At 48.6% G+C, this 14,974-nt stretch overlaps 1 protein-coding gene across 1 annotated transcript in view; it reads left to right on the top strand.

The window, feature by feature from the left end:
• The window catches only part of MASP1 (MBL associated serine protease 1), a 459,649-nt gene that overhangs the window by 397,433 nt on the left and 47,242 nt on the right, over positions 1-14,974 (top strand). Inside the window, exons 13-14 of the mRNA XM_078666144.1 lie at positions 3,226-3,411; positions 7,556-7,623. Coding sequence (XP_078522270.1) covers positions 3,226-3,411; positions 7,556-7,623 — 254 coding nt within the window. The remainder of the gene's footprint in view (positions 1-3,225; positions 3,412-7,555; positions 7,624-14,974) is intronic.

Here is a 14,974-nt window from a genome sequence, read left to right on the forward strand (position 1 = left end):
GTTAAAAGGTGGGTTGGAGGTGTAATGTCTTAATGAGCGGTCCCTCCTGAGTCTGTCAACATGTTTCGAAGCCGCAGGCTTCTTCTTCAGGATCAAGCAAGATCCCTTCTGTACTCACTATAATATCGTGCAAATGTCGAAGAATTAACCAAAGTAAATAAATGATTAAAAAGTGATGTATGTACAAGTAGTACTACTGTGTGATAAGCATGCCAAGATATCATGCACAGTATACAATACCCACTAAGTATTCTACTTAGTAATCTGAAAAAGAACACAATATTAAAAATGCAAGACATATCCAGCGTTAATATTGGTGACCTGTAAGGAAATTGAAATAAAGTGATAAATGTTCTTCTTAGCCTAGCCTGAACTGTTTTGCCACTGCTGGTGCTATGTCCTGCTGGTAAAAATGACAATACAAAAGGCACACAAACACTGAACAGAAAACACACACTCTATATTACAAAGGCCGATTGTTTCAAGTCAGGGAATAAATAGTAAGGCCTTTGAACAGTAGATGTAGCCTCTGAGTGAGTGCTTCAGAGTGAGTGCATGTGACTGAGTGCTTCCGAATGAGTGCCTCTGAGTTAGAGCCTCTGAGTGAGAGCCTCTGAGTGAAAGCCTCTGAGTGAGAGCCTCAGAGGGAGTGCCTGTGAGTGAGTGACTCTGAGTGAGAGCCTGTGAGTGAGTGCCTCTGAGTGAAAGCCTCTGAGTGAGAGTCTCCGATGAGTGCCTCTGAGTGAGAGCCTCTGAGTGAGAGCCTCTGAGTGAGTGCCTCTAAATGAGTGCCTCTGAGTGAGTGCCTCTGAGTGAGAGCCTCAGAGGGAGTGCGTGTGAGTGAGTGCCTGTGAGTGAATGCCTCTGAGTGAGAGCCTCTGAGTCAGTTCCTGTGAGTGAGTGCCTCTGAGTGAGAGCCTCTAAATGAGTGCCTCTGAGTGAGAGCCTCTGAGTAAGTGCCTCTGAGTAGGAGCCTCTGAGTCAGTTCCTGTGAGTGAGTGCCTCTGAATGAGAGCCTCTGAGTGAGTGCCTCTGAGTGAGAGCCTCTGAGTGAGTGCCTCTGAGTGAGAGTCTCTGAGTGAGTGCCTCTGAGTGAGAGTCTCTGAGTGAGTGCCTCTGAGTGAGAGTCTCTGAGTGAGTGCCTCTGAGTGAGAGTCTCTGAGTGAGTGCCTCTGAGTGAGAGTCTCTGAGTGAGAGCCTGTGAGGGAGTGCCTCCGTGTCAGTTGCTCTGAGTGAGTGCCTCTGAGTGAGAGTCTCTGAGTGAGAGCCTGTGAGTGAGTGTCTCTGAGTGAGAGTCTCTGAGTGAGTGCCTCTGAGTGAGAGTCTCTGAGTGAGAGCCTGTGAGTGAGTGCCTCTGAGTGAGCGTCTCTGAGTGAGAGCCTGTGAGTGAGTGCCTCTGAGTGAGAGTCTCTGAGTGAGTGCCTCTGAGTGAGAGTCTCTGAGTGAGAGCCTGTGAGTGAGTGCCTCTGAGTGAGAGTCTCTGAGTGAGTGCCTCTGAGTGAGAGTCTCTGAGTGAGAGCCTGTGAGTGAGTGCCTCCGTGTCAGTTGCTCTGAGTGAGTGCCTCTGAGTGAGAGCCTGTGAGTGAGTGCCTCCGTGTCAGTTGCTCTAAGTGAGTGCCTCTGAGTGAGAGTCTCTGAGTGAGAGCCTGTGAGTGAGTGCCTCCGTGTCAGTTGCTCTGAGTGGGTGCCTGTGAGTGAGAGCCTCTGAGTGAGAGCCTGTGAGTGAGTGTCTCTGAGTGAGAGTCTCTGAGTGAGTGCCTCTGAGTGAGAGTCTCTGAGTGAGTGCCTCTGAGTGAGAGTCTCTGAGTGAGAGCCTGTGAGGGAGTGCCTCCGTGTCAGTTGCTCTGAGTGAGTGCCTCTGAGTGAGAGTCTCTGAGTGAGAGCCTGTGAGTGAGTGTCTCTGAGTGAGAGTCTCTGAGTGAGTGCCTCTGAGTGAGAGTCTCTGAGTGAGAGCCTGTGAGTGAGTGCCTCTGAGTGAGCGTCTCTGAGTGAGAGCCTGTGAGTGAGTGCCTCTGAGTGAGAGTCTCTGAGTGAGTGCCTCTGAGTGAGAGTCTCTGAGTGAGAGCCTGTGAGTGAGTGCCTCTGAGTGAGAGTCTCTGAGTGAGTGCCTCTGAGTGAGAGTCTCTGAGTGAGAGCCTGTGAGTGAGTGCCTCCGTGTCAGTTGCTCTGAGTGAGTGCCTCTGAGTGAGAGCCTGTGAGTGAGTGCCTCCGTGTCAGTTGCTCTAAGTGAGTGCCTCTGAGTGAGAGTCTCTGAGTGAGAGCCTGTGAGTGAGTGTCTCTGAGTGAGAGTCTCTGAGTGAGTGCCTCTGAGTGAGAGTCTCTGAGTGAGAGTCTCTGAGTGAGTGCCTCTGAGTGAGAGTCTCTGAGTGAGTGCCTCTGAGTGAGAGTCTCTGAGTGAGAGCCTGTGAGGGAGTGCCTCCGTGTCAGTTGCTCTGAGTGAGTGCCTCTGAGTGAGAGTCTCTGAGTGAGAGCCTGTGAGTGAGTGAGAGTCTCTGAGTGGGTGCCTGTGAGTGAGAGCCTCTGAGTGAGAGCCTGTGAGTGAGTGTCTCTGAGTGAGAGTCTCTGAGTGAGTGCCTCTGAGTGAGAGTCTCTGAGTGAGTGCCTCTGAGTGAGAGTCTCTGAGTGAGAGCCTGTGAGGGAGTGCCTCCGTGTCAGTTGCTCTGAGTGAGTGCCTCTGAGTGAGAGTCTCTGAGTGAGAGCCTGTGAGTGAGTGTCTCTGAGTGAGAGTCTCTGAGTGAGTGCCTCTGAGTGAGAGTCTCTGAGTGAGAGCCTGTGAGTGAGTGCCTCTGAGTGAGCGTCTCTGAGTGAGAGCCTGTGAGTGAGTGCCTCTGAGTGAGAGTCTCTGAGTGAGTGCCTCTGAGTGAGAGTCTCTGAGTGAGAGCCTGTGAGTGAGTGCCTCTGAGTGAGAGTCTCTGAGTGAGTGCCTCTGAGTGAGAGTCTCTGAGTGAGAGCCTGTGAGTGAGTGCCTCCGTGTCAGTTGCTCTGAGTGAGTGCCTCTGAGTGAGAGCCTGTGAGTGAGTGCCTCCGTGTCAGTTGCTCTAAGTGAGTGCCTCTGAGTGAGAGTCTCTGAGTGAGAGCCTGTGAGTGAGTGCCTCCGTGTCAGTTGCTCTGAGTGGGTGCCTGTGAGTGAGAGCCTCTGAGTTAGTGCCTCTGAGTGAGTGCCTCTAAGGGAGTGCCTCTGAGTGACAGCCTCTGAGTGACCCCTCTCTTCCTCTCTGCTCCCAGGGAAGCACCGGACCCTGAGGCGGGATGCCTCCGAGCAGGCCTTCCACGCCCGGTCCATCCTGCTGCATCCGGCCTACAACAGCTCCACCTTTGCGTTTGACCTCGGGCTCCTGGAGCTGGCGGACAGGCCTCGCCTCAATGACTACGTCATGCCGGTGTGCCTCCCCACGGCCCCCCTGCAGACAGGTGAGAGGGAACGAAGCGGGGGGCGCTCATGCTCACCTTTCTTTTATCTCTCTCTGACCTCTACTCTTTCTTGCTTTATTTTCTTTTTTTTATCGCTTTTCTTTCCCCTCACTTCTGACTTGTTTCTTTTTTCACTTTAGCTTTTATTTCCTTCATCCTCCCCTTCTATTTTCTCTTGCTTCTTTCTCCACTTCCTTCCTTTTTTACATTTCATTTTACTGCTTTGTCCTTCTCTCTTCTCCCACACATCTTTCTGTATTCTTTCATTGTTTGCTTGCCCATATTTCTTTCATTCTTACAATCTGATCCAAACTCTCTCCCTTATTTTTCATTCCTTGTTTTGTTATCTCTTCCTTCATTTCTACTTTTCTTTCTTTCTATTCTTTCGTCTTTTCCTATTTCTGCATTTTTCTTCCATTCTTCCTTCGTTTTTCTGGCTTTGCATCACATCTTTCTTTTATTGTTGTGGTTCTTCTGCCTTTTTACTACGGTTACTTAATTTCTGTACTTTCTTTTCTGTCGCTTACTTGTGTAAATAACTTAATTTACTTCTCTTTTTATAACATAACATGTATTTGTAAAGCACGTTCACCCAGGGGCAGCTTGGCGCTAAATAACATATGTTTAGTGATACCCAACTCAATGGTACTCATTTTATCGAACTCAGAAGGATGAAAGGCTGAGTGAACATGCCGGGAATCGAACCTCTAACCATGAGCTCGAACACAGGCCCCTACTGTGGACGCATTAGTGCACTAAGCCATCACACCCGGAATTATATCAACTCATCTCTTCGTTCTTTCTTTTTTCTTCCGCCAAGCCTCTCTGGTGCTATGATGTTCCAGTCTCTTATGAGTTTCATAACCATCCAGCAGTCTTTTTTGTTAGAAAAATCAAGAAATGTATTGAAAGATAACAAATAATACAAATACAACAGTAGAGAAAATGTACCCATCATTGCCTGAGGACACAATGGAAATGATCTGGTTTTAGCTAGTTGAGAGCGGGACAAGGGGCCTCCTCACATCCTCCAATAAATCGGGATCTCCTTCTGACCCCTGTCCACCTGTTGCGGTCCAAAGATGGATCCTTTATTAGCAGGAAAGACTACTGGATTAATGAATATCTGCCACTTCATTTTGGGATGGTCCCAGCCTCATTGAAGCAAGGAGTGGCACAATCTTAGAAAAGCCAATAGCTAATCCTCTGTCTGGAGAACCAATGGATGACCGGCAGGTGGGCTTTCGACAGGTAGGTGCTTGTGTCTTTGGGAGATGACATCAGAGCTACACCAACCCATGAAGAAGCGGTTGGTGTGTTCCTCGTTGGTCTCTCTACTGCCTTTGGAGTGGTAGGTCACAATGAGTGGTTAAGACCATTTGTAGGGCATGGTGTGGTTTTGTTTTGCTCCTTTCTGCAAAGACATTGTCCATTATTAAGGGGACCAGTCATCCCTAGTAACTGAGGGTTGCTCTGTGGAAGTGGATTATAAATAACCCACTGGTGCAGGGTCACCCGTTAGTCCACGGGTTCTTAACAAGTAAGGAGGAATCAACACTGGAGTGAAATACAAACCAAGGATCATTTATTTAGTATTCATGAATGGGGGCCCATCCCACAAGCACCAAAGAGATACTCTAGGAGAAGCACACTGAACGATGGGTTACATGGGTTTTTATAGCAAAAGATCACAAACAAGGGACGCCCAGAGGTAAATAGAGCTTTGGGAAAAACACACAAATGAGGTAACGGCAAGAATCGACAGCCTCTGTGTCTTGTGCAATTACTACGTCGTAAGGCTGAACAACAAGATATGCTATCTGAGTAAACTTTACTTGGGGATTACCCATTGTCTGAAAACCTTGAGCAGACACCAGCTGTTCTTTTGCACTGACTCTGCATGTATACACAGCCTACAATGCCGCAATCTAGACTCTACTCATGTTTATACAGATGCGGTGTCTAGGAAAGAGCCGGGCCAGAAGCAGGGCAGGGGTGATAAATGGATGAGGCATAGCTTAAATCAAAAAACGAGAGAATCAGATTTTACAATTTAACAGCTCCAAGGCTCCTCCTAGTCGCTGATGTTATTTAAGGAGAAGCATCCCTTATTACGAAGCCGGAATCAGTCTGTGCCTTTACAATGTCGGTTTTAGTACGAATACGTCGTTGTCATGCATTCGTTTAGCAAGTCGTTACAATGACTTGCTTTAGGGGGTGCATTGGCCGAGTGGTGTTAGATTTGAAGTTCAACACCTTCCCTACTGCTGCGCAGACTGGAATTGGAATAGTAAATTATACTATTTCAAAATCCAGCGCCCTCTAAGGCAAGTCGTTATAACGACTTATGTGGTACAGGAACGCTTCGTATTAATACCGGCGTTGTAAAGGCATGCATGCTAAACGGACGCGGGATTCCGTCATATAACTGTTATTTAACCTTTATGTTCAACCCCTGCTGTGTCTTATCCACTTCTCTGGATGCTGAGAAATCTAATGTGTGCATGATTGACAGACTGTGGTCCAGCTGGACCGAGCTCGGGATTCTGCTTCCATCTTGCCTCATTGTCTGATACCTGTCCAGAGATGGATGGATGGGCCAGAACTTCGTAAAGCCTAATGCTGAGAAGGCGGATCTCTTGCTCTGGGAAGAGAGAAAATTTGCTGCAACAACTATGTGTGACCTTGTTCCAAATCAACCCTTTCGTGCCCGTGTCAAAAGATAAATCGTCGGGTGAATTTTGATACATGGGGCCAGATGTAGTTTAGCGAGTCCTTAATAGCGATTTTTAGGGTATCGCTATTAAGAATTCGCAAAATGCCATGTAGGTAGGAATTGCAATATTTTCTGAAATTCCTTAATATTCCTTAATTGCGAATTACAAAGTGCGATTCACAATCAAGGAATACCTTTCCATTCATTCCTATGTGCCCAGAGGCCCATAGGCTTGCTTTTAGCTTTTGAAGTGTTCCCTTTCTAATCATTTTTCTTTTTTATTCATGCATGCTATCTCTTTTCTCATCCTCCCACGTTTTTCTTTCTCTCACACTTGCTCTTTCCTTGTTTCTTTCTTTGTTTCTTCTTTCACCATTCGTTCTTTTTTTCTGGTCATTGCTCTTTATTATTTTTCCCTTTCTTATTGTTTCTTGCTCTTGTTTTATTTTCTTCATTCTTATGCTTTCTATTTCTTTGTTTTCTTGCTTGCTGGCTTCCATTCTTCCCATCATTCTATTCATCTTTCTCTCTTTCTTGTATTTTTCTTTATTTCTCTCTGTCCCCCCTTCATTTTCCTTCTTTATTTCTTTCCTATGTTCATTCTTTCATTGTATTAATCCATATTAGTAATTTTGTTTTTAATTGTTGATCTGCATCTATATTTAACGGGAAACAACCTTTACAACGCAACCATTACATCGCACTACACTTACAGTGCAGGCATTACATCGCAACATCATTTACAACGCATGGCACTACAACGTAGGCATTACAACACATACCATTACAACGCATGACACTACATTGCATGTCACTACAACGCAGGCATTACAATGCATACCATTACAATGCATACCATTGAAGTTAGAAAAGTAACTTTTAACCCCTACACTATCCAACATTTACCCTACTGCTGCACCCCCTGGAGTTAGAATAGGCATTTTTACCCCTACACTATCCAACACTTACCCTACTGTTGTACCCACTGGAGTTAGAATAGTAATTGTTTCCCCTACACTATCCAATACTTACCTTAAATGCAATGTAATGGTATGCATTGTAATGGTATGCGTTGTAAAGGTAGTATGCGATGTAATGGAATGTGTTGTAAAGTTAGTTTTTTAAAATGCGATGTAGTGTCATGCAATGTAATGGAATGCGTTGAAGTGGATGTTGCGATGTAAAACCTGCGTTGTAAGTGCATGCGTTGTAAATGTATGCGTTGTAACGTCATTCATTCATTTTTAGAAATTTGCTCATTCATGTTATATTTCATCCTTTTGTTATCCATCTTCTTCCACTGGTCCCTTGCTATTTTTCTTCCACATTTGCGTTCTTTTATTAATTATTGTATCTTTCTCTCTGTCCACCTGTATCTATTTCATAAATCACATCTCTGCCCCCCCCTTATTCACATTTCTTCTTCAGGTGACCATGTGGTTGTCAGTGGATGGGGGAAACAGTTCCTGTCGAAGATTCCAGATGCATTATTGGAGGTGGGTTGACATTTGTTATTTTCTTTTTTTTTTATCTCTGCCTTAATATGTTCTTTAATAAACTAATATAAGCAGGGCTGAAGATGCCTTTAGTGACCGGCAACAGGTCAATCAATCAATAAATCAATCAACAGATTTATAAAGCGCGCTACTAACCCGCTAGGGTCTAAAGGCGCTGGGAGGGGAGGGGTCTGTTACTGCTCGAAAACCCAGGTCTTGAGTTGCTTCCTGAAGGAGAGATGGTCCTGGGTGAGCCGTAGGTGGATGGGGAGGGAGTTCCATGTCTTGGCCGCCAGATAGGAGAAGTGGTACAGTGGCGAGGGCGTGGCTGGTCGATCGTAGCTGGCGGGTGGGTGTGTAGAAGGTCAGGCGGTCGTTGAGGTACTTGGAGCCCAGGTCGTGGAGAGCCTTGTGTGCGTGGGTGAGGAGTCTGAACGTGATTCTTTTGCTGATGGGGAGCCAGTGCAGGTCTCTCAAGTGGGCGGAGATGTGGTTGTGGTGGGGGATGTCCAAGATGAGTCGTGCGGAGGCGTTCTGTATGCGCTGGAGTCTTTTCTGTAGTTTGGCAGTGGTTCCAGCGTAGAGGGTGTTCCCGTAGTCCAGTCGGCTGGTGACGAGTGCCTGTGTGACCGTCTTCCTGGTTTCGGTGGGGATCCATCGGAAGATCTTTCGGAGCATGCGCAGGGTGTTGAAACAGGATGACGAGACGGCGTTGACTTGTTTGGTCATCGAGAGGGAGGAGTCCAGGATGAAACCCAGGTTTTGTGCATGGTCCGTCGACTTGGGGGTGGTGCCCAGGGCAGGGGGCCACCAGGAGTCGTCCCAGGCGGAGGGGGATGAACCCAGGATGAGGACTTCCGTCTTGTCTGAGTTCAGTTTCAGGCGGCTGTTCTTCATCCACTCGGCGACGTCTTTCATTCCTTTGTGTAGGCTGGCTCTGGCGGTGGAGGGGCCGTTGGTGAGGGAGAAGATCAGCTGGGTGTCATTGGCATAGGAAATGATGTTCAGGTTGTGTTGGCGTGCGATGGCTGCGAGGGGGCTCATGTAGACGTTGAAGAGGGTGGGGCTGAGCGAGGATCCTTGGGGCACGCCGCAGATGACTTCGGTGGCTGCGGATAGGAACGGTGTGAGGCGGACTCTTTGGGTTCTTCCGGCAAGGAACGAGATGATCCACTCCAGTGCCTTCTCTTGGATTCCGGTGTTGCTGAGGCGCTGTATCAGTGTGCGGTGGCATACTGTGTCGAACGCTGCAGAGAGGTCCAGGAGGATGAGGGCAGCTGTTTCCCCATTGTCGAGCAGGGATCTTATGTCATCGGTGGCTGCTATGAGGGCAGTCTCGGTGCTGTGGTTAGCTCGGAAACCGGACTGTGAGGGGTCGAGGGATCCGTTAGTCTCGAGGAATGCGGCGAGCTGTATGTTGACGTCTTCTCTATGACTTTGGCAGGAAAAGGTAGGAGCGAGATGGGGTGGAAATTCTTGAGGTCGGTGGGGTCCGCTGTCGGTTTCTTCAGGAGGGCGCTGAGCTCGGCATGCTTCCAGCTCTCCGAGAAGGTGGCGGTGGTGAAGGAGGTGTTGATGATGTCCCGGAGTTGGGGTGCGATGATGGAGCCGGCTTTGTTGAAGATGTGGTGGGGGCAGGGGTCGGAAGGGGAGACGGAGTGGATCGTGTTCATCGTGTGGGTGGTGTCTTCGGTGTTGACCGGGGTCCAGTTGCAGAGGGTGGTGGTAGGGGGCGTTGGTTCGGTGGTTGGGTGGATGGTCTGTGCGCCGAAGCTGTTGTGTATGTTGGCGATCTTGCCGGGGAAGAATGAGGCGAGTGAGTCGCAGAGGTCTTGCGAGGGTGTGATGTCGTTGTTTCCGGCGCTGGGGTTGGAGAGCTCTTTGACGATGCTGAAGAGTTCTTTGCTGTTGTGGGTGTTGTTGTCCAGTCGTTCTTTGAATGTTGTTCTTTTGGTGGTGCGAATCAACTGGTGGTGTATGCAGGTGGTGTTCTTGAGGGCTGTCAGGTTTTCTGTAGTTTGGTCGTGTCGCCAGGCTTTTTCGAGGGTGCTGCAGTTTTTCTTGGAGGTCTTGAGTTTGTTGGTGAACCACGAGGCTTTCTTGCTGCTGGGTCTGCTGGGTGGGTTCTTCAGAGGTGCGAGGTCGTCGGCACAGTTGGTGATCCACTGTGTGAAGTTGCGGGCTGCTTCGTTGGGGTCCGTAGTGTTGGCGGGAGGGTTCTGGCTGAGGGAGGTGGTGAGCTGGTCGGCGGTGATCTTGCTCCAGCTTCTGTGGGGAACCTGTTGCGGGTGGTGGTGGGTCGTGGTTCTCCTGAAGTTGAAGTGGACGCAGCTGTGATCTGTCCAGTGTAGTCTGGTGGAGTGGCTGAAGGAGATGTGCTTGCTGGAGAAGAAGACGGAGTCAAGCGTGTGGCCGGCGTAGTGGGTGGGGTGTTCACCAGTTGCTTGAGTCCGAGGTTGGCGAGGTTGACAAGGAGGGTGGTGGTGTTGTTGTCGTTGTTGTTCTCCAGGTGGAAGTTGAGGTCCCCGAGGAGGATGTAGTCTGAGGAGGTGAGGGCGTGCGGGCTGATGAATTCTGCGATGGCTTCGCTGAATTGTGTGCGTGGTCCCGGGGGTCTGTAGATGAGAGTGCCTCTGAGGGTGGTCTTGGGGTCGGTGTGTATCTGGAAGTGAAGGTGCTCAGCGGCGGTGAGGGTGTCGTCAGAGTTGGTCGTGATTCGGATGCTGCTTCTGTGGATGATGGCGATACCTCCTCCAGTCTGGTTGACGCTGTCCCTCCGGGTGATTCTGTATCTGTCCGGGATGGCTATGGCGATGTCGGGCGCTGAGGAGGCGTTCATCCAGGTTTCCGTGAGGAAGGCGACGTCTGGAGATGTTGTGCGAAGCAGGTTCCAGAGTTCGACGGCGTGTCTGTGGATGGAGCGGGTGTTGAGCAGGATGCACTTGAGGTGGTTGTTGCTGGTGCCTGGCCTTTCGGGTGCGGTGCAGGTCCCGAGGCAGGTGTAATTGCAGGCTTGGCAGGTGAAGGGTCCGTGGGTGCCTTTTCGGGGTGGCTCGGTAGCAGGCGGGTTTCCGGCCGGATTTGAGTGCGTTGAGAGTGGCGGCGTCGTAGGTCCGTCGCGTGGGCTGACAGCGTCGGGGCCAGGGGTCGTGGCGCTGGGCGCGGTCCAGGCGTGGACGGGCGTAGACGGGCTTGCCTTTGGCGCGCCCGCTGTGCATGGGGGAGGGAGGAGCTGGTCTAGATGTTATAAAAAAAAAATAGGAATCCAGATAATAAATGGTAGGTCAAGAAGTCTGCTCATTGTCTCCCAACTCTTGACTTGCTGTGCCTGTGATCTCTGGCATTAATCTGTTTTTTGGGTGTCTGAGCTTCAAGAATGGGAGCACTGGACCTTGGTACAAGGTCACGTGAGCTGCACTGTGCCCCTCACCATGTGTTTGTTGTCTTGTATGTAAAGTTTGGAGAGTGAACTGCGCTTAGGCTAGCTGGCTCTTGACATAAGCTCTGGCTAGCGGTATTCCACCAGAATATTGACTATGAAACACTGCGGCGCCAGAACTTCGAGGCCTAAATATGGAGGACTAGAATATTGTGAAGGTGAGTGCATGTAGGGAATAAGCATGGGCGTAAAATCCGTTCCGCTCGCGGATTTTGCGGATTTTCGGTAAATTCGCAATCCGCGAACTCTAGCGAACTTGCCGAAAATTCGTAAAATCCGTGCGAAGCGGATTTTTTGCTTGCCAACTAGAATACTATACAATTTTCGCGGGAGTAAATACTTGCGAACACGTAGATGCGGCGGGCAGCGACAATCTCGCAATTGCGAAATTGCAAAATTTGCAATTTCGCACAAGAAATCCACCAGCAGGCAGCATAAACCTTGAAAATTATGATTTTTATCAGAATAACTCCTCAGGTTGACATCTGCCTGCACTTTTTCTTTGCAAGGAGTCCATTTTGGGGGGTGGGGGTGGGAGGAAGGAAGTGCCCCACAGTCTCCAACTTCCTGTTCCTGTCCACCAGGCATCTCCCAGTGCTTTCTTCATGTGCTGGTCACTTTGATTTGGATCTTGACCTGGAAGGATTACTTTTGTGGATGCTGCTGGATATTTGGATTTTTGCAATACTGAAAGCACTCAGCAGGTGCAAAAGTTCAATCTTATCATTAGTAACCATTCCCTGTAGTGCTTCCTGAGGGGCCGCTTCAGAGTTCATTTGCCTACTTGCAACTATTCTATGACCCTGCTCTGACCCTCACAGCAGGCTCAGAGAATAGCTACAAGTATACAAAAAAAAAGTTCCTGTTAAAAAAATTACACTGCAACAGAAAGCAATTACAGACAAAACTGAAAGCACTCATCAGGTGCAAAAGTTCAATCTTATCATTAGTAACCATTCCCTGTAGTGCTTCCTGAGGGGCCCCTTCAGAGTTCAGCAAATTACAGATAAGGAAGCAGGTGCCAGCCAGACTGGAAGTTTAAATTCAGTGACACATTAATCAACCCCAAATTAATTCATGTCAGTTGAAGCAGGGCAGGTGTGCTTGCTTTTTTTCACCCCCATAATCTACAGTGATAAACCAACCAGAGGGTGGCAGTGATGTACCAGAGGGTGGCATGGGTGTACCAGAGGGTGGCAGTGGTGAAACAGAGGGTGCTGTGAACCTGTGATGATGAACCAGATGTAGAAACAACATAGTCGCGGCCGTTGCTAGCCGACAAGTAAGTTCGCAATTGCGAACTGGTACAGAACCCTCGCGAACTGGCAGAAATCCTTGCGAACATAAAAATAAAAAAAAATCCGCAAATTCGCGAGAGTTCGCGGATTTTGCAGATTGCGAATCCGTAAATACGCAAGTTCGCGGATTGTCAATTCGCAAAATCCGCCCATGCTTAGTAGGGAAGTATAGATGTACTATTCTTAAATCCTCAAATATATACTTTGAGATTATATGGATCTTCAAAATATGTAGATGTGGAGTTGAAAATTGTAAACCTAAGTTTACTTATATACACTTATCATCACAATAATTTCTACCTTGATATTTAGAGCCTGATTTAGATCTCGGCAGATGGGTTACTCCGTCATAACGGTGATGGATATCCCATCCACCGAAATATAAATCTCGTTATACACTATGGGATTTATATTTTGACAGGCGGAATATTCATCACCGTTGTGACGGAGTAACCAATCCGCTGAGATCTAAATCAGACCCTTAGTTGTAAGAAGATGTGTGGACCTGATGAAGCCTGCATAAACAATGTGTGTAGCCGAAATGAGCGTGGACAAGAAAAATTGATCTACCTGGACTGGAAGACATTACAATTACAATGTGATGGAAATGCAATAATTATGAATATAATCAGGCAGTAATTGAAAACAGGAAGTATTTTTTAAATAATGCAATGGAGGGGAAACATCCTTTACCACGCAATCATTACAACGCGGTATGTAACAACGTGGATTTAACAACGCAAGTCATTATGTCGACTTGCACTGGAGGGCACTCTAGACTAAGGAATAGTGTGAATTACTATTCCAACACCTTCCCTACTGTACGTAGGCTGGAATTGGAATAGTAATTTACACTAATCCTAAATCCAGCACCCTCCAGTGCAAGTCGACATAATGACTTGCGTTGTTAAAACCACGTTGTTACATACCGCGTTGTAACGGTATGCGTGGTATCGACATACATCCGCAATGGAGGGTTAGAATGAGTAATATTGAATTTTGGGGAACTATCAGGAATGCATCAGTTCCCGCAAGTGAACGCAAGGCACTAGACTCAGATGACAATCCACCGGTCTCCTCGCAAGGACTTCCTGAGAGCGGTATAGTTTGAGCAACCTCCCAGAACTGTCCAGAAGAGGGAAAGGGCTATACGGGTGAGGATGGGCGAGAGGGAGAGCATGCCACATCTGCTGGGAGACATATCAGGAGGATCCCTCAGCATGGTCAAAGATGATGACGTTGGAGTGGTAACAACAAACTGCACAATGACAATTAACACGTGTGAACAACAAACATGAAAGTCTGAACAAGGAGCTGCAGGCTGTTCAAACTCACTGGGTATTTCAGAAGAGATGGCAACAACGCGCATGAAGGCACCAGGAAACCCCTTGAGACCATAAAGAACCCGGTAAGCAGTTTGTCAACCGGCCAGCTGCAGGCATGTTATGTTATGTTATGTTAGGGTGTTTTATATAGCGCGACAGCTTCCCCAGCAAAAGGGCATCCCGGCGCTGAAGGAAAGACCGACAGATTGCAGAGTTACACCAGCTAGTTAGTGGGGAAGAGCAGAGTCTTGATGGCCTTCCTAAATTCCAGGTAGTTCTCTAAGCCACGAATCTGCACAGGTAGTGTGTTCCAGAGTGCGGCAGCTCTATAGCGAAAAGAGCGACCACCAGCCCGCACTCTACAGATCCGGGGGACCACTACCAAATGTTGACCCTCTGACCAGAGGGAACATGCAGGAACATACGGTGAGAGGAGATTGGCTAAAATAGGTGGGGTGGCCAATTTCAAGGCCTTGCAAGAGATACACAGAGCCTTGAATTCAATACGCCTGGCCACTGGAAGCCAATGGAGGCGGCGAATGGCACAGGACACAGAGCAGAACTTGTGCAGACCTAGAAGTGTTCCGACTGCAGCATTTTGTACCCTTTGCAGCCTCTGAACCTCTGCTTTATTGTCCCCAAATAGAGGGAGCACGAATAATTCAGTCTGGACAGGACCATAGCTTGGATAATAACCTGACATATAGAGGCATCAAAGAGGCCTATCAGCGGCCTAAGCCCCCGTAAAAGTCCAAAACACGTACCTGCTATTTTTTTGGTTTGGACTTGATAGTTTAAAGATGAGTCCAACCAAACCCCCAGGTTCTTAACCACTTGCTTGGGGGATGAGGCGTGCCCAGGCTAGCTGGCCACCAGAGGTCACTCCACAGACCATGGTCTCTGCCAACCACCAAAACTGTGGAATTTTAGTTCGTGTATTGAACATCATCTACGCCATCTTGCAGACCCACGTACGAGCATACACGGCAGCCATTTTAGGTACCATGGTCTCCCTGTTCACGATCACTCATCAGCGCACTTCCCTGACCCTGCAAGCATCCCCCATGCACCCTGACTACCCCCGCTCTCTCATGCACAAGTCATGAGCCCTCCCCTCCCATGACTCTGTCCCAGGGAATCGCACCCTGCGCCTGACCAACACCTCCTCTCCGTCCATGAATACCCCTCCTTTGATGACCCCTTCCTCTGAGCCTGAACGTCAGCACGGACCGCTGGTCATACTCTAGCCCGAGGATACAGTTTATTGCCCATTACTGTATGCACTCGCC

This window comes from Lissotriton helveticus, chromosome 11 (assembly GCF_964261635.1).
Source record: "Lissotriton helveticus chromosome 11, aLisHel1.1, whole genome shotgun sequence".
In the NCBI taxonomy this organism is placed as follows: domain Eukaryota; kingdom Metazoa; phylum Chordata; class Amphibia; order Caudata; family Salamandridae; genus Lissotriton; species Lissotriton helveticus.